Source organism: Solanum pennellii, chromosome 6 (genome assembly GCF_001406875.1).
Source record: "Solanum pennellii chromosome 6, SPENNV200".
Lineage (NCBI taxonomy): Eukaryota > Viridiplantae > Streptophyta > Magnoliopsida > Solanales > Solanaceae > Solanum > Solanum pennellii.
The window spans coordinates 54793336-54812831 of NC_028642.1; the positions used below are offsets into that span (position 1 = coordinate 54793336).

Consider the following 19496-nt stretch of genomic DNA (forward strand, 5'->3'; position numbering starts at 1 on the left):
TTAATGTGTCACACTTATAACTTGATGAATTTGTGATCTAAAAATAAATTTGAACTATAGTTTTTCCTTAGATATATATCTAAGAAATTCAACAATTTATATATACAAAATCAAAAAAAAAAAAAGATCTTTTACCTTATATGAACTCCCTTTGATCTCTTTTATCTCCCATTGTTTGTCAACAATAACCTAGACATTTGCCAAGAGCAATAATACATATATTTTTTTCTATTTAAGCAAAGAGGAAATGAAAGGGTAGAAGGTAAAATTAAATGGGGGAAACAAGGTCATAGTCATCTTTTGATATTATTATTATTATTATTAATAATAATATTCGAAAGAGAGTCATAGTCATCTTTTTTATCATAATGTTTTATGTACCTCCCTACCATTTATTATTATTATATTGTCTTTTTGTCTTTTGCCCTTCATTCCTTCTCCATCACTAAATTATGCTCTTTGCCTTCTTACCCTTTCTCTCTATCATCAACAACTACTTTTTCTATATTGGATTTTGCTAAGTTTCCCTTCATTGCAATTAGGGTTTTTCCCTTTTGAGTTGGCTTCAATTCATCAATATCAATACTAGTGGTAAACAACTTTCTTTTTGTTATGTTACTACTTTTGTTATAACAAATTTTCTCAGAAAAAAAAAAGGTACTTCCCTTTTTTCATTCTTCTTATCATAGAATTAAACCTAGTTCACACAAATAGGTAAAGTACTCACAAATGTTTTAATTCAATTTATATTTGGTCTATGTTATATTTTTATTTTGATTGCTAGAATATATACTCTTTTTTTTCTCTCATAAGGTTTAGATAAAGTTCATTAAATACTTTACTATATACATGTCATATATAGTTCTTGATCTAGGGTTCACTTTTTTTTGTATTTACATATACAAAATGTATCCGGAACTACTACATTTTTCAGATCTTACAATATGCTCACTTTACTTCTCATTACTTATAACTCAATTCAAACAAATCTAACTAGAGTTTGATTATATGTATTGATTTTTGGTCACTCGACTAATAATTATAATTCTAGATTTTAGTTATGTTTTTTGTTGAAAATTATAATCAATAATGTGACTTTCTGACTTAATAACTGTTAGATGAGTGACAATTTCATAAATCAACCTGATCATTCTAGTGTTTGTGCAAAAGTTGCAGGATGGTATAGATAAGACAAATTCTTGATACTTGTAAAATTGAAGAAAGCATGCAAAGTCCCTTCTTAGCCATTAAAAAGGAAAATAAGTCAGAACAAAAAAGAAGATTAAGAATTATTTTTTCATCAGAAATATTTAGAATTTAATCTTGAAAAATCATCGTTTTATATATTATCAAACATACTTTTACCTATGTGATTATATTTCATAAAATAATTAATTTACTCAAGGTATTTTCTCCTCCTTTTTTTTTGTGATTTAATTACCATAATAATTAAAAGATATTTTCTTCTCATTTCTTTTCTAAATCATTTTTATTATCCAACATGCTTTTATCTAAGTGATTTCATAAAATAATTGATTTACTCAAGGTATTTTCTCCTCCTTTTTTTTGTGATTTAATTACCAGAATAATTAAAAGATATTTTCTCCTCATTTCTTTTCTAAATCATTGTTTTTATTATCCAACATGCTTTTATCAAAGTGATTTCATAAAATAATTGATTTACTCAAGGTATTTTCTCCTCTTCTTCTTTTTTTGTGGTTTAATTACCATAATAATTAAAAGATATATTCTTTTCTACATCATTTTTATTATCCAACATGCTTTTATCTTAGGTCATTTCATAAAACAATTAATTTTCTCAAGGTTGTGATCTACTCTTTTGATTCAAATTTAAAAGATATTTTCTCCTTATGATTTCTTTTCTAAATCTTAAATGTGTAATACAAGAATTTATTTATTTTTGTTACACAAAGAATTTCAAGAAAATATATATACATGAGTTGTAGAAAAATTCATGACATAAAAAATTCATCTATATTAAAAGAAGAAGAGATAAAATGAAACTAATTTACTTGTTTATTTGCAGCTTATATATATATATGGCATCATCAAGCTGCTACAATTCCCCTTGTGCTGCTTGCAAATTCCTCAGAAGAAAATGTCTTCCTGGTTGTATATTTGCCCCTCATTTCCCCCCTGAGGAGCCACACAAATTTGCAAATGTTCACAAAATATTTGGTGCTAGTAATGTTACAAAGCTTTTGAACGAAGTCCTCCCTCATCAGAGGGAGGACGCGGTCAACACTCTGGCCTACGAAGCTGAGGCCAGAGTGAGAGACCCCGTTTATGGTTGTGTTAGTGCAATAACATTCCTCCAACGCCAAGTCGAGCGCCTTGAGAAGGAGCTCGACTCGGCTAAAGCGGATTTAATGCGCTATGCTTCAAATGATATGTCACAACCATTAATTGGAACTCATCATCATGAAGGAGAAAATATTGGATCAACACTTCATAATATGGCAATGAGTAGAAGAATGGGGTATGATCATCATGGAGGAGGAAATTATTTTCCATGGAATGATCAAAACAACTCAGGAGGAAATATTTGAACACCTACAAATTGTGTTGTGTGCTATTTATAAGTATAATATGTGTCTACTAGTGTGTGCTATATGGTATTCTAGCTAGTTCACATGCAAATTACTAGCTAGACCATAAATTTGGTTGTGTTTTTTTATTATTATTATTATAGACTTTTTAGTAGTTTTGAGCTACTAAAAAAAAAGTCATTGTCTAAGTATTTTATGGCTATATATTGTGTCATATTCAGAGAGTAGTAAAAAAAATGTCTGAGTGATTGTGAAGTGTCCTATTTTGTGGGATTTGTTTATGGTTTTACTATAATAAATAAATAAATTATTTGATCTGTTCATTGTAAAAGGACATTCTATACCTTACTAGCTAGGTAATTAGTCATCTCTTTATTAGATTTTTTTATATATAGTTATATACTTTCTTTTTTATGTTATAGGTTTCAGCTTTAGTTATATATATATATATATATGGACCACTTTTTTTTTAATCTAATAATGTGAAAATTAAAGCTGCTAAGCTAGCTAGTTTCAAAGGGAAGTCTAAAGAAGTGAAATATATGCCTTAGTGATTAATTCTCATCAAATGTATTACTTATATATACATTCTTTGTCTAATATAATAACCATGAACCAATGCAAATTGATGAATAGGGGGAAGAGAACAACTCTAGCTCTAAGTCAAATACACTTAAAAAGCAGCAATTATTTAACAACAATAGTTTAAATGTGATTAAATATATATTTTTAGAGGCAATATAATTATTCCTTTAGTTTATAATTGTTTATCAAGGTAAGGTCATGCACAAGGTGTAATTTGATTAATATAACTCTACTACACCAGGAATATCAAAAGTCTACATAACTTTTCAATGAACAAAATGGAGTAGTTATTAAGGGCAAAATTGAAAAAAAAAACTAATTATTTCTTGATTGTTTAAATTGACAATTAATCTTGGATATATAACTTTAGTATACCTGTCAAACATTTGTGAACGGAAGGAGTAGCATTTTTTGTAAATGTTTGTAAAGTCTACAAAGCGATATTAATCCAATTATGACAATTAACTAATGTCCATAAAAGATTTCGTACTTTTATTTATATGTATATTATTATCGTTAAAAATTATTTTTGTCGGAGTAATATATGTATGTTTTGTGAATCAGTAGGGTAAATTTCACTTTGTCAACCTCAGGAAAGTCAGATTTTTGCTTTCACACATTGCTTATAATTAAGTTCATTTTTCAACATTTTTAGAGCTTTTAAATCACTATTTGGCCCCAATAATACAAACTTAATTTCCTAATGCTTCCTGGATACATATATTATATAACGTATTCTACTCTCATGTAAGATTTTTGTCACAATCGAATTTAGAATTTATGTAACATGTAAAGAGAAAAATATATACTAAGTGAAAATTGATTCCTAATCTTCTACTCTTTTAAGTGAACAACTCAACATTTATTTTGCTTTCTAATAGTGTTAGTGTTGGTATTATATACATAAAATATCTAGTTTTATGCGGATTCATATGCCCCATTTTTAGGCTATAAATTCGCCATGGGCACGTATATGTTGAATTATTATGTGCATGTTGGTGCCTAAAGTTTCTTAGATAACACTAATTGATATTCCTAACATCTCCTCTCCCACCACCCCTTTTTTATGGGTCAAGTTTGTAGAAATTCTTTTTGATAATAGATGACGATAAGAAGCCAAACTTAAATCTATGCTTATTGCAATATCATATTAAAATTGTGATATTATATTAAAGTGTATAATTATCATATGAGAGATAATGCACAAGTACCCCCTCAATCTATGCTCGAAATCTCAGAGACACACTTATACTATACTAAGGTCCTATTACCCCTTGGACTTATACCTCTTTTCGGGCTACGTGGCACTATGGGTCCAACGCTGGTTGACTTTTTTCTTCAAGCTAGTGCCACGAAGGCCGAAAAGGGGTATAAAATTATCTATAAAATAAATTCATGGGTAATGGGACCTTAGTATAGTATAAGTGTTTCTCTAGGATTTCGGACATAGATTAAGGGGGTACTTGTGCATTTTCCCTATTATCAAATTCAAAAGTTTAAACGTTGAAGAAAACAAATATTTATTTACTTTATCTCGTGCATCTTCAACGAAAAAGGATATAAAATTACCTATAAAATAAATTTAGAGGGTAATAGAACCTTAGTATAGTATAAGTGTATTTCTAGAATTTCAGACATAAGTTAAGAGAGTACTCGTATATTTTTCCTATTATCTGATTCAAAAGTTCAAACGTCGAAGAAAACAAATATTTATTTACTTTATCTCGTGCATCTTCAACGAAAAGCATGATAGTAATAATTAATAGTACAAATTTGGTGTGTGTATATATATACATACACATGCATGTTCTCTTGATAAAAATCCGTGTTGCTGCTGTACTTGTATATATCAGTATAAAGATATATTATTTTTTGTTTTAATTTATTTATTTTATTTTTGAAAAAAATTATTTTTTATGAAATTTTTTACTTTCAACTTTTTTACATGACATGCTTAAGATAATAAAATTAAAGATCATTTTAATACATTTTGGCGTATCTATAATTTATAATCCTAGGATTCAAACTGTGGTAAATCAAAATAGAACAAACAAATTGAGATAAATTGAATAATATTATATAGGAGTACTCACTATCTTAGGTTATATAAATTATTTTCTTTTTAGTCAGTTCCAAAAATAATGACATATTTCTATATTTAGTAATCCTTCCATCATAAATCAGTTGATCATCTTACTACAGTTGTCTCATACTCCCTCCGTCCACTTTTAATTGTAATGATTTCTATTTTTAGAGTCAAACTATAAGAACTTTGACTAATATTTTAGATGTATTTTTTCATCATACTGGTATGCGAATAATTGCAATAGTACTTTTCATATAGTTTTTGAATATATAAATTTTTGGTTTCAAATATCGAATTAATGTAATCTAATTTAACTTTAAAAATTAATCGAATTCACTTTCGAAAAGCGCAACATGACAAATAAAAGTGGACGGTAGGAGTATTAATTACTCCCTCCGTCCATAATTGTTTGTCATGTTAAGGTCATGCACAAGAAAAATTTAATACAATGTGTAAGTTGACTAATATAACCCTATCAAGAATATCAAAAGTCTACCTAACTTTCCAATTGAACTACATTATCATTAAGGGCAAATTTGAAAAAAAAGTGACTAATCGTTTCTTGATTATTTAAATTGACAATTAATCTTGGACATCTATTTTTAGTATACATGCCAAACGATTGTGAACGGCGAGAGTATCTATCTTATTAAATCAAGAAGTTATTAAATGTATTACAGTTGTTTGTAAAACTTCCGAGTAGTTTTTTAAGAAGTAAACTAATAAAATTATCTTCCTATTTATAATTTCTTAATATGCTTGTAAAAATGAAAAATAATGAACTAATATGAGACAGAGGAAATAATAATTTAATTATAAAATATTTACTTATAGTTACACAAACATTTATGACGTATTTTATATTATAATTTTTTTTTAAAAAAATAATTATTTTTTATCAAGTCAAACTATATTATATAAATCGATACGGATAATATTTTCTCCCCATCGAGCTGTTGTTGTCGGAGATGAGAAGCTACTCTTTTTCTTTGTATTATCAGAACTAAAATCAGGGGTAGTTGAATCAACTCTGTCAGGTTCAACATCATCAAAAGAATCACCTTTGGATTTTCAGTACTCGTATAATTATTTGCACTCGTGTGTTCTATTTATTTTTTTTTAAAAAAAAAACTTCTTTTTCCACTTCAAAAAAAAAATATTAAATAAATTCATGACTTAATATATTACTCCATATATTCATTCATATATATATTGATTTGATTTTAGACAAAAATAAATAAATTAGATTGAAATATGATAAGTAATATATATAAAAGTAGCATTGGTACTATGAGTCTAAGTCAAATTGATCCTCCAATTTTCAAACAAAAGTGTCTGTGAAGTGTGGTCCTGCAAAGCTATAATTTTAGACAAAAATATTTAAAGTTTGATCTTTGTTATAAGGTCATATTCTCAGTCAAATATGTCTGAAATTGGTAAAACTAAAGTCACATTTTTTTCAGTAAAAAGAGAGTCCAAAATTGACATTAGCAAGTCATATATGTATAAAGCCTTGCAAAGGCCATGTCTTTCAGTAAAAAGTGTTTAATGTTTGATCGTGACAAGTCATTGTGTATCTTAAGTTTTGCCGAGGTTAAAATTTTAGTAAAGTAAATTTGAAGTTGATTTTATCGACCTTCACAAGTCCAATACAGTTCAGACAAAAATTTCTAAAGTACTACGTCTAAAGTAATTTCCGAAGCAATTAACTTACAAAAATTAAATTAAATAATTGACGTCAAGCGAACTATAATTTTGCTAGAACATAAGACACGTACGTATACCTAAACTTCAAGTCAATTTTTTGCATCTAACTTGAAAGGAAATTATGTAACAAGGCAATGAAAAATAATAATAGTTTAAATAAAAAATCATTTTATGTTGTTATCATAGCAAATTTTCTCCCTTGCCTCTCCTCCTCCTCTCTCTCGCCTCCCTCCTCCCTCCTGCCAATAAGAGGGAATCCATACAACGGTATTATGTAGCAATTGTATTTCATCAAATATAGGTTAGTTATACTCAAAATTTTTTATATTTTGTATCAATAGTATTGCATTCATATGAATACAATACACATTCATTCTTTCTATCAAATGTATTATGTATATCCAATCAAAAAGAGGATGAATATAATTGTATATGTTGCATTTCAAATACAATTGACACAAAACACAAAACAATTATTCATTACAAAATAAATACAAAAATGCAATCCTCTCTCCACCCTCTCTCGATCTCGCTCGCCTATTTTCTCCTAATATATTCATTTTGATACAAACGCGTAGCAAAATCAAAGTGTAACTATGAATTGTAATAGTGAAATTATATCTAAAGAATCCTATTTAACGCTTAATATTTGCTATTTTTTAAAAGTTTCCCCCCTTTTTAACTTAACCAGGGCACATACACTTACACATATAACTCGTTCTTTGAATTTTAATAATCTAACACATGATTCAACCCTTGTGTGGGGAATCCACATATAGAGGATGGATGGAACATCAAAAACATCCAACAGAATAGAAACAAAAGAATTAGTCACTTCTATACTCAAATTTTCTGATCGATCGATTTAATAAATAATCCATAAAGATACAAAGAAACATATATCATAATTTTTGGTAGGGGGGACCAACTTAAATGTTCACTGTAAATTTGAAATCTGTCATATTTAATTACTATATACTATATAATATTCACCTGCCCTATTGCTTCTTTTCCACGTCTAACTTTATGTAAGACAACAGAAACAAAGAATGATTGATCGATGTGTGCTATCATATATTATTTTATGTACAATGTTCACATTATTTCTTTCCAAATACTACTTGCATTTTGTCTTTCATTCATACACTGAAATATTGGGGCCAACAGCGTACAAATCTATCGTTTCGATATCGTCATTTAAGTTGTAATCGAAGTTGATATATTATTCTTTTTCGGAAAATATACTAATTTTGGAGTTAGTACTTTGGACATACGAGGCTGAAGTTGTAAAAAACAAAATTGCAATATGAAGTTTGGCAAAAAAAAAATTAACATGTTTGTTTGAAGAGTGATTTTATCAAGTTAAACATCGAATATTTTTATCTGAAGTTTGACCTAGCTAATTGCTAAGGACGATTTTAATTGTACTTTGTAAGTTTTTTTTAATACGAAATTTAGATGAGGAATTTTGGCTACTCGACATATGATTTGATACTCAATTTCACCTCATGAACTCAAATTTAAAATATAGATGTATTATAAAGAACAAATCTTAATAATCTCATTTGTGGATACAACTACAAATTTAACTTATTTGACAATAATATAATGGTATTTATCATTCTTTTCAAAATTTTCCAAACACTCACTTTAATTTAAACTTAGAGGAAGAACAATTTTATTTGAAGTTTATATATATGTTTATATATATATATATATATATATATATAATATCTTAATAGGTGAAATTATTTGAAAAAGTCACTTAAATAATTCTACATACTTAAGTGCTCTATAGGTTGGTCGTGAGTTATACTCTTTGGAAAAATAATGAGTATACAAGTTAAATGGGATTGACAATACAACTAATCATACATACGACTCTTTTAGATTTGGATGGGTTAATTATACATACGTTAATGCATATTGACTCGTTAAATACAATCCATCTACAAATTATGTTGATCTGCTCTAAATATATAGTTCGAATTGAGTATTGACTTATAAAAATCATGTTAAAGTATTTTTCATTTTTCTCATTTGATATATTTTGTACAACTATATATAAGCTATAACAAAGAGAGAGAAAATTATTAGGTAATTAAATAAATTATAACAAATCAATAAAGAAAAAACCCTGGCTAGCTATAGATAAAGTCAGATAGTTATAGTGCACTTAATATGAATGAAGTTGAATAAAAGGTTTGTAAGATTGATGTGATGGACATAGAAATAAGGCAACCAACTAGAGTTCTCAAAATTTCAATAATATTTTTACATAAAAAAAATTCAAAATATAACGAAATTAAAATTTGGCAAGAGTAATAGCACACAAGCTAACTACTTTTTAATTTTGTAATTGAAAAAGAGTAATTGTTGTTATAGAGTTTTAAATTCAACAGATAATAAGAGGTGTGACTATTCCATAACAATATCGTTGACTTTCGGTTGTAAAATTTGAAACCTCATGACAGTGATTTTAGTTTTCAACCTAAATCGAAAATTTCGAAACGTATTTTAATCGTATGATAAATTTGATTTGACTATTTCAATTAAGTGGTTAAACATGATAATTGAAACAAATCAAAATTAAACAAATTTTAATTAGTTGACAGTTGTGAGAAAAAAGAAGAATTGCTAAATGTATATTTCAGGTCCACAATCTTTCACTTATATGATAGTGATGCACATGTGAGAGCTACAAAAACTAGCTTCTAGATCTCCTCATAAAAATTCAAACAAAAGCCAAAACCAAATCATACTTGTAACCCTCGTACAAATGTACAGTTTAAATACATCTTATCGAAAATTATTTTTAATAACAATTAATTAATAGTAATCGCTTGATTGCAATTAATTTTATTTTTTTGTCACTATAGTTTATACCAACATTGAGTGCAATGTCAATAAAAAAAATTAACTCTTTTTATTAATATACTCATTTTGGTATAGTGATAGAATGAATCTGATTAGTTCCTTGCACTTTTATTTTGCGTTTCATACCACGTATACTAATGGTATAGTACTTCTCTTTTTTAATTTCACTACTAAATTATTATTTTTTTGGACCTAAGTATAAAATTAGAATTTGGGTTCACCGATTTGTGACTCGTGAGATAAAAATAAGTCTCATGCGATTATCTACATGGATCGTGGTATATTAATAAGAGTGTTTTATTTTTAATTAGAAATTTCGAATTTAAGACCTGAATATGAAGAAAATTTTATTAAAATTTATTTCAAATGAACTCTGCAGTACATAATTAGAATTTACTTAAACTCTATTATAAACTTCAAATATCAAAATAAATAAATAAAATCTAACGTCATTAATATCAGTTTAAGTTAAAGTAGAAGTAACAAAAGTTTAATCTATTAATTTTATTTAAAGTTGTCCAGAAGTTAATTCAGAGAGACAGAGACTAAGGAGCCGCCTAAATTCCTTTTTTCCAAAAAAAATAATAATTTGGTGTCAGACACCTACTAGCTTTGGAACCTCTCTTCGCATTACGTAAAATTAGTTCGAGTCGTTTGGTAGTATTTATTAAAAAATTGAAATTGTTTAATTGAAAATAAATTATTTTTTAATTAATTATTTAGAAATTAGTTATTTGAAGATGACTTATCATATTATTACGGTATAAATAATGGAATAAGTTATTTCAAACATAGTAATCAAATAACATAATAAAAATCCTTTAGATTAATTTTATCCAGCACTATTTACTTTTATCCGTCATACCAAACGAACACTAATGTATTTATTACTGATGACTTACTACTCATTAGTTATTATACACTATATTTAGTGATAATACATGAACTATTAATAATGGACAGAGATAAAAAAAAAAAAAAATTCCTAGTAATACACCAAATTAAATATTGGATAGAAATATTCTATATATCATAATTAATTCAAGTATAACTTATATCAATATTATTGATATATCAAGTATAACTTATCTCAACATTATTAATGTATCAATAAGAATATATTTTCATACACTCAATTAAATAATCACTTAAAAATAAATTATTTTTTACTTAATATAATTTTTAATGTTTAAATTCAAAACTTCCGATTAATTATGATACCAACTTGACGCTTGTTACCTTCCCCAACCTCTTTACAGCTCAAAGTAGTAGAAAAAGAGAAAAGTGGGAACATGAAAAAAGTATACATCCAAAGATGACTACTATCTTGAGTGACACAGTTCACAGCCTAGTTATCTATATATGACTATCTATATTTATTCACTTTCTCCATCTTAGTGTAAAAATTTGAAGTCACAAAGTGATGATCAAATTTCTTTTCTTGGACCTTTCACTTGATAAGCCTATTATTAGGTTACCTATACTCCTAACTCATGCCTGCATGTTCCCTCTAGCACTAGAGAGGCTCTGATTCCTATACACACAAGAATCTCCCTATACCCACAAATAATCATGCAAAGGATAGCCTTTTCAAATTATTTTCACTCATTCATAATTAAATAATGTGTACGAAGACGGTTTCTCTACTTCCATAAGGTAGAAGCAAGGTCTACGTACTTTCTACTCTTCTCAAACTCTGCTTGAGAAATTTTACTGGAATTGTTGGTATTGTTGTTGTTGCATCGCAAGAATTGGCTATTTACTATAAAAAAAGGCTACAATGTAATTGAAATGTCTAAATATTGGTGCTTAATGAAATAACTTACTTACACTCACCTTGTTAATTGATAATTGTGTGTATGAAACTAAAGACACGTTTCATGTGTTTATTGATTTTGTGTAAACACCGGATAGGCGGATTCAAATACTTCTCTAGCTTTACAAATATTGACAGAGTCCCGTTATGGGCCATAGTTGTGAATGATGCCTTCCCATGGGCCCCCAAGCCCATTAAAGAGGGGAAAAGGCCTACTTTGGGCTGAACCAATCCAAGTCACTAAACTGAAGGCATGATAATATGCACCTTAATGAAAAATATATTTTCTTCTCAAATTAGAATTTAGTTGTGATTTTTATTGTTTTATGAATTCTTGAGCTGTACTGTACCAAAGTTCATACTTATCAATAAGTGCTATATTTGATTCCTTCCATTCTAGCATGCTTGTTGGCAATGATCATGGTATTGATAGAATTGCACTTCTATCTTTTTTCAAGTGTTCTACTTTTGATTATCAAGTTTGATTGCTTCGCTCTCATATCGTCTCATTTTTTTATATTGTCACTTGAATTCGTCATCAGGTCTTTGATTGACTCACGCCCCTTGTATTGTTTTGTTCTTTCTTATCGTCATTTGGACGCTATCATCAAGATTTACTGCCTCTCACTTGAATGTCATCATCAAGTAAGATTGACTCACCCATCGTATCATTTCATTCTTGTTATCGTCAATTGACTCATCGTTTCATTCTTGTTATCGTCACTTGAAAATCATTATCAAGTCTAAGTATCATTTCATTCTTTCTATCGCCATACTCTATCTCCCCCTTTAGCAATGAAGGTAGGAGGAAGGAAAGCTCACCTATTAATTACCATGTCCTATTGTAAGATGAACAAAATTACTCACAAGAGCAACCCTAGCTTTCTTGCAAGGTTTAGTAAAGAAGAAAAATGCACTCAAATAAGAAACATACAAATCATAGTTCTAAAAGAAAAGATGAACTTATAAAAAAAAATGATTGACCAATGTAAGAACTTTCATTAATTTTTCTACAAAATAAAAAAATTGCTAAAACTTAAATTTTTTTTGTCATCATCAACCATACTTGTTCCACATATCAACATAAAATCTCAAAGGCTTAGGCAAAGAAATCCTCCATTTCTCTAGATCAGGTAATCCACCAACAATGGCAACACTACTATCTTCTTGCTTTCTATTTCCAAGATTCAATACAAATACTTCACCTTCGAAAACCTTATTCATTGCCATTAATGTCTCTTCCATTATCACTTTCCCATCTTTTCTACTATCTTCTGGTTCTACACACCTCCCTCCAACATTCACCATTATCTTTCCTCCTTTTTTCAGTTTCCCTTTCAATTTCTCCCATGTTTGTGGGTTCTGAAGCTCAGGTATCAAACACCCTTTACTAAACAAATCAACTATTAGCCCAGAATACCCATCTTTCACACTGGCATTCAGCGCATTGCTGATATAGATGAAAAGACGATCTGGGTATTGTTTTTCAACTTTCGAAAGCCCTAAATATTCTCTTCCGACGGATATTACAGATGGGTCTAGCTCGTATCCATGGATAACACCTTGTGGGTATAATTCAAGAATCAATTTCGCAGCTGACCCGGCTCCGAACCCGAGAATTCCTAATGGCCCAGGTGGTAGAATTGGGGGAAGAGTTGCTAGAACGTCGTAATAGGCGTTGGTGATTGATTTGAAGAGGAATGATATGCTGTGGATGTTACCAGGTGCGTCGAGAAGAAGAAGCCGGGAACCAGCTAATGGGTGGTCGGCTCTTCTAGAAACTTCTAGAACCCGGATGTAGTTGTGCCTGGACTTGAATTTGACTAGGGTTTTGATATGTTCCATGGGGATTCCATCATCTTGTTGTTGTTGTTGTTGTTTTGTGGGAGTGATGTATTTGTGATTTGAAGCTTGGATTGGGTGGAATTTGAGAGATATGGGGTTTTGAGGCTTGTGGCGGATTTTGAAGATTGTTGGTAGGGAAGAAGGAAGGAGATGACAGTGAAATGAGGGTTGGATTTGGATGGAGCTTTTGAAGTTTTGTGCTGCCATGGTCATCTCCCCTTAAATGTTGAAGTGTTTGCACAACGAGAACATGAGGAGAGGCAGGTTATAGCACAAGTAGATTTTACATTTTGGAATTTTGGCGATCGGTTTCCATTACAAATTGAATAGAAGAAAATAATGTTTTGAAAAGATAAAATATATGCAACTTTACTCGTATCTAACCACCACTTTATAAACCTCAGTTTTAAACCTTCAAAACACACCTAATTGCAAAGTACCACATAAGCAAGCCCCAATGCCCCCACCCCAACCAGAGCAACATCATCGCTAATCACCTGGAATTAGTAGCAAAGAACCTCGTTGCCTACATAATTAACATACTAATAGCGACTAAACGATAAGTAATTGGAAGCCTAATCAGCGATCAGCGCCCTCCATTTAAGGAACCAAAAAGATGAACAATAATCTTGTTCAAAGAAGAAATGAAACAACCACTGTCTCAAAAGTACCATGGATAAATCCACAGAACTGCACAGATAACTCTTGCAGAACACTGATAATATTTGTATGTAATAAGCAGTATCCATAAGAACAAAGTCTACTTTGTGGTGCACCGGTCCATTTACGAGAGACAGCATTGTGCTCTCACTCATCAATCACTAGCCTATATCCAACTAACTACAATCTACTATGACAACTCATTTTTCTAGTTCCATTTTCAGCAAAAGAGACATCAAAACAATTGCTCATGAGAGGCGAAAGGTCAAATAGCAAGGCTTGTTACTTCCGACCCAAAAATAGTATCACTCATTGCATTTTGAGACGATGTAGAAGAGCTTTGAACTAGGGATGATCATCAACCATGTCATCTGCATTGGCTTGGTCGTCCACATCCCTGCATCACAAGCCATAGCACTTTAATCTAAATATTCTACTAGGCTGGTCCCACAACAGTCATTTGCACATTACAAGGTGCAAACCAGTAAGATTTAAAAGTAACGACTTCCCAAAATGTAAAGACACAATCAGATATGCAGGTGTGCGTAGAAAACACACACATATATTTGGAACTTCACAAAGGTACTCAATGCAACTTGAGCCCATACCTCATGTCAGATGATTCTACTGGAGTAAGATTACTATCTGAACTTCGCTGTCTAGGTTTCTCGTCTTCATCGGCATCAGACTCATAACCATCACCATTCCATATCCGTGGTTTAGGCCTTCGATCCATATTTTCCTCTTTCTGCAATCAGTAGTTCTAGTATAAGATGGGTCTATACACTTGGGAACCGTTTGGTTGGATTAACTATCCTGGATTAGTAATCCTGTAATAACTTATCCACCATGTATATGGGATAACTTATCCCATCACTATGCTATAAATGGTGGGATAAGTTATCCCAAACATGTCGACCAAACGGGACATCAAAATTTTATCCCAGGACTATTTATTCTTATCCCTCCCACCAAACAATTTAATGATCAAGGTGCCACTAACCTCCTCTGGAACTTCTGTTGTAGAAGGAGTGGTCTGAAATGGCACACTAGGTGCATGAGGCAACTGAGAGATTTGCTCAAGCAAAATGTTCCTGCAGCCACCAAGTAATTATGTCAGGTAATGTTAAAAGAATTGCCTTACTCTATAAAGAAAAAAGGTAAGAGGTAAACAACTGTTTGAGTTCAGCAGTTGAGTGAAGAAGAATCTGAGAAACTTATGGATAAGAGAGAAAATTGTATGTCTCAGCATAATATTTCAAAAAAAATGTTTAAAGAGTAAAATAGTTGCCCATCATTAACAAAAAATAAACACAATCAACCGATACTCTTGCTGTCATACTAGTATAATCTAGTTACAGACAGAACAACAGAATTTGTCTCATATACACCCACTGAGGCATCAATTTTCTTTTTTGATAACCGGGGAAGGGCAGCCGCTACCCTTTGGGTGCACAAAGGATAAAACCTCGCTCCTATGCAATATCTCGCAAACAACATAGGAGAGGTAATCCGCGAGCTCAACCCAGAAGACGTTACCCCTGCTTTCGCTGGCAAGGGGTTTCGGACTTGAGACCTCCAATATGGAAGTCCCAAGTCCAAACCACTAGGCCACCCTAAGGGTCCACTGAGGCATCAATTTGATGGAACAGTATCAGGAATAATCTACTATCAACTCTATCTTCTCCAGATAAGGGACAATCTGATGGCGAAAGCCCTCAAACTACAGGAAGTAGTACAATAGTTAAATTACCTCATCTTCTCCAGATCCCTAGGTGAATTCAGATTCTCCATGGGAATTGGTTCAACATGCAGAGTATAATCTGGGCCAAAATATTCATAATACTCGTTGTAAGGCAACTTGTTTTCAGGTTCTACCCCAACTGCAACTGCTGTCTGTAACAAAGAAAAACAGTTGATACTTAGCACATATTATAAACAAATAGTAGTAATAGTAGAGAATCTGAAATGAAGGCGCAAAGAAACAAGAGAGAGAGAGAGAGAGAGAGAGAGAGAGAGAGACCTCATAGCACCAGCACCTAGCGACATTTCTTATAGTATAACCTCCACCACCCAATACCATCAGAGGGACATTGAAGGATCTGAGGTACCTAAGGCAAGCGGCATGGCCCTTGACAGACAAGTTAAAGCAACCCAACCTGTCTCCAGCCAGTGAATCAGCCCCACATTGAAGAACAACAGCCTCAGGTTGGTAGACCTCCATGACTTTTTGTATTGTGGGACGAAATAGTCTACCAAAACTATCGTCATCCATCCCATCATGCAATGGGACATTTAGGGCATAGTACTTCCCCTGATTTGCACCAATGTCTTTGATGTGCCCCGTACCAGGAAAGAAATCCCCAAACTTATGAAAAGATACTGTCATGACTCTATCTGTGGTGAAAAAAGCCTCCTCAACACCATCACCATGGTGAATATCAATGTCAATGTACAATACACGCTGCACAGAAACACTCAGCATTTCAGAGGAACAATAATTCAGAACAACCTCTAATCAAGGCAAAACAAAAAGTAAATCAAAAGAAAAGATCCTGCAAAGCTATAGTTTATAATTGTATGCAACAGCGTTCAGCCGTTCACGCTACAATTATTCAGATCCTATTATTAATATACTTGATCAGTAAAAAATAACAAGTGATCAAGATCAACTAAGTTCCACTTCCTAGAAATCATACATAGTTGTACTTAACCTAGTAAGTAGTAAGTAGTAGTAAAACAAGAGGAGTTCATAAGAATTATTGTGCACATAAAGTTGGAAATAGATTGCAACTTGAGTTTGAACATGTCAATATTTGTTTTCATTTGCTAATGCTTCCATAGAGATGGAACAGATCTGTCCCAGCTACTACAAGGATAACAAGCAGGCATCTCCATATTTCTCCAGCATAAATTTGGCAAAATCAAAGTGAAGTTTATTAGCAAGCTTCCATACTTCAAGTACTCTTAAAGACAGTAACATTTACCCCTTAACATCAAACTTCTCTGAAGTTACACCAAACGCTACAAATCTGAACCAGCCAATCGACAAGGATATGAATCATGAGCATCATGCTTATCCTTAGTACACCTCACCCTCCTCAAAATGGTTTTCCAGAAACTTATACACATTGGCTGGGCCACATACCATATTCACACTGAAATTCTACTACTGAATTTAGACAAGCAAAAACAACATACCCCGTGTAATCCCACAAGTGAGTTCTAAGGAGGGTAGGGTGTACGCAGACCTTAATCCTACCTCACGGAGGTAACTCAGCAAATGTAGACGATTAATAGAAAGTTAAAAGCACCTTTCCCTTATTAAGTACATGATGGTATCATCACTTCTATTCCATAGTTCAAGAAGTCGTCTAATCCCTCTCCCACCTCCCGAATAAGTATCCTGTAATTTCATCTCAACGAAACATGGGATAAACTCATCCTAAAATTAATCCAGGATTAGTTATCCCATGTCTCTCCTACCAAGGAGCCCTAAGAAAATAAATATAGTGAAAGCAGAATGAAAAAGGTAACTATAGGAATAATAAGCATAATGTAGACTCATGTTAATCATCACAATATAAATGAAGCAACAAAATAGGTAGGCACATAAGAAAGGATAATACAATAATCTAAAAACTATTTCATTTCTCAATTATTACCCATTAAAGAAGTACTTAGTAATATACTTTCTATCCAAAAATTTCTTTTCAAAGATTTTTTTAATATATATATATATATACAACAAATACATCTTTATGAACAAGTGGTGCCCTAATATAAATTGGGAGCGAAGCCTTATGGTCGAGCAAGCCATGGCATGTACATTGCTATGAAACTATTCAAGATTTAAAGAAACAACGAAAATGAAAATATTAGCGAGTAAAAAGTTTATACCTTGTGGACTTTGAGGAGCTCAAGAATACCAAGAACAATATCATTCACATAGCAAAAACCAGAAGCTTCACTTTTCTTTGCATGGTGCAGACCACCAGCCCAGTTGATCGTTATATCAGCATCCTGCCGATTAAGCTTAACCGCAGCCCCAATAGATCCACCAGCAGAAGCTTGACAAAACCCAAAAAGCCCATCGAAAACAGGACAATCCTCACCAACATTAAACCGTTTGAGATGACGTGAATGTGTATGGTCATGAAGAGTCTCCGGTGAAACGGTAGCAAGGAAGTCAACATAATCCGGCGAGTGAAAACGTCGGATATCATCCTCTCCCGCCGGAAAAGGACGGCTGATTTCCATACGCCTGTGTAGGTAGTAGTTTACGATGAGATTGTGGGCCATTCTGATACGGTGCGGCTTCATCGGATGACCTTGGCCGTAGTAATAATCGCCGATGGTTGGCTCATAGAAGTAAGAGACACGACGCTTCCTAGCGTCGGTTCCGGTTGATGGAAGCGATGCGCCGCCGTCTACGGTGGAGGAGTCCATTACCCACTGATTTTTGCGTTCGGAGTGAGAGTGAAATGAAATTTGGGATTTTTGCGAGAGACTCGGCAGTCTGTATTGAGTCCAGGAAAATGAAAAGAGAAAATTACTCTCCTTTTATAGATCTAAAAAATTACTCTTTTAACTTCTAACCCTCTTAAAAGAAATTTAAATAATAGCCTATCCTTATAGCAATTGTTATGTTTCCATTAATATCGTGACGACTAACATGAATGTACATTTTAAAGGTAAAAATTCAAGATATTTTAATAAGCGAGACATAATGAATTTGCCTAATTAGCTATAAGTTTTTTTCTCACATACTATATGTATCGCGTAACCATTTTGAACTTATGATAAGTGATAGAGTTCGACATTATTAAATTATTTTTTTTCAAAAAAGAAAAAGTTGGATAGAAGTCATGGTTTATAAATAGGAAGAGAAGGAGAGACGGATTTTTTCATGAGGGCAATGGAAATTGGGGAATCGAACCCTCATAGACAACCTAAAAATTCAAGTAATATATCAATCTTCGTGACTAAATTCGATCATAGATTACATTAACAATATTTCTTTTATAAGATCATAAGTCATTCAACATAATTATAACTTTTCCTCAACAAACAATACAATACATTACACTATTTTCATTTATCGTAACAAATTAAAATATCATGAATCTCTAACTCGCCAAATTAACTTTGCTAATATGTGGCTAATAATTCAAACATGAAACTCAAGTCACATATTAGGCCATGAAGGAAAAGTTTCAAACCTAATTCAAAAGTGGGCCTTTTAAGTTTTAGCATCAAATGAATCGAATTCAATTTTTTTCCTAATCAATCTCATTTTCTTTCAAACCAAACCAAACTTAAAAATTCACATACATAATTAGTTCAGCTA

The 19496-nt window shown here is 31.5% G+C and overlaps 3 protein-coding genes across 3 annotated transcripts; 1 reads left to right on the forward strand and 2 right to left on the reverse strand.

Annotated features, from left to right (window-relative positions):
* Positions 1–432: 432 nt before the first annotated feature.
* Positions 433–2861, forward strand: LOC107022795 (protein LATERAL ORGAN BOUNDARIES-like). The gene is made up of 2 exons (XM_015223384.2): positions 433–591; positions 2048–2861. The coding sequence occupies exon 2, from the start codon at positions 2061–2063 to the stop codon at positions 2568–2570; it is 510 nt and encodes a 169-aa protein (XP_015078870.1). The 5' UTR covers positions 433–591; positions 2048–2060; the 3' UTR covers positions 2571–2861.
* Positions 2862–12620: 9759 nt separating this feature from the next.
* On the reverse strand, positions 12621–13866 carry LOC107021419. Its single transcript, XM_015222076.2, has one exon. The coding sequence runs from the start codon at positions 13697–13699 to the stop codon at positions 12698–12700; it is 1002 nt and encodes a 333-aa protein (XP_015077562.1). The 5' UTR covers positions 13700–13866; the 3' UTR covers positions 12621–12697.
* Positions 13867–14115: 249 nt separating this feature from the next.
* LOC107020997 (histone deacetylase 6) lies at positions 14116–18679 on the reverse strand. The gene is made up of 6 exons (XM_015221559.2): positions 18047–18679; positions 16170–16610; positions 15900–16042; positions 15150–15240; positions 14755–14894; positions 14116–14543 (listed from the first exon to the last, which is right to left on the reverse strand). Exons 1-6 carry the CDS (start codon positions 18593–18595, stop codon positions 14492–14494), a joined length of 1416 nt encoding a protein of 471 aa, XP_015077045.1. The 5' UTR covers positions 18596–18679; the 3' UTR covers positions 14116–14491.
* Between the last annotated feature and the right edge of the window lie 817 nt (positions 18680–19496).

Coding starts and splice junctions, on each gene's coding strand:
- LOC107022795 (XM_015223384.2), top strand. CDS start 2,061: ATGGCATCATCAAGCTGCTACAATTCCCCTTGTGCTGCTTGCAAATTC.
- LOC107021419 (XM_015222076.2), bottom strand. CDS start 13,699: ATGACCATGGCAGCACAAAACTTCAAAAGCTCCATCCAAATCCAACCC.
- LOC107020997 (XM_015221559.2), bottom strand. CDS start 18,595: ATGGACTCCTCCACCGTAGACGGCGGCGCATCGCTTCCATCAACCGGA. Junction 16,611..18,046: donor AGCTCCTCAAAGTCCACAAG/GTATAAACTTTT, acceptor GTTTCTGTGCAG/CGTGTATTGTACATTGACAT. Junction 16,043..16,169: donor CTAGGTGCTGGTGCTATGAG/GTCTCTCTCTCT, acceptor TCTTTGTTACAG/ACAGCAGTTGCAGTTGGGGT.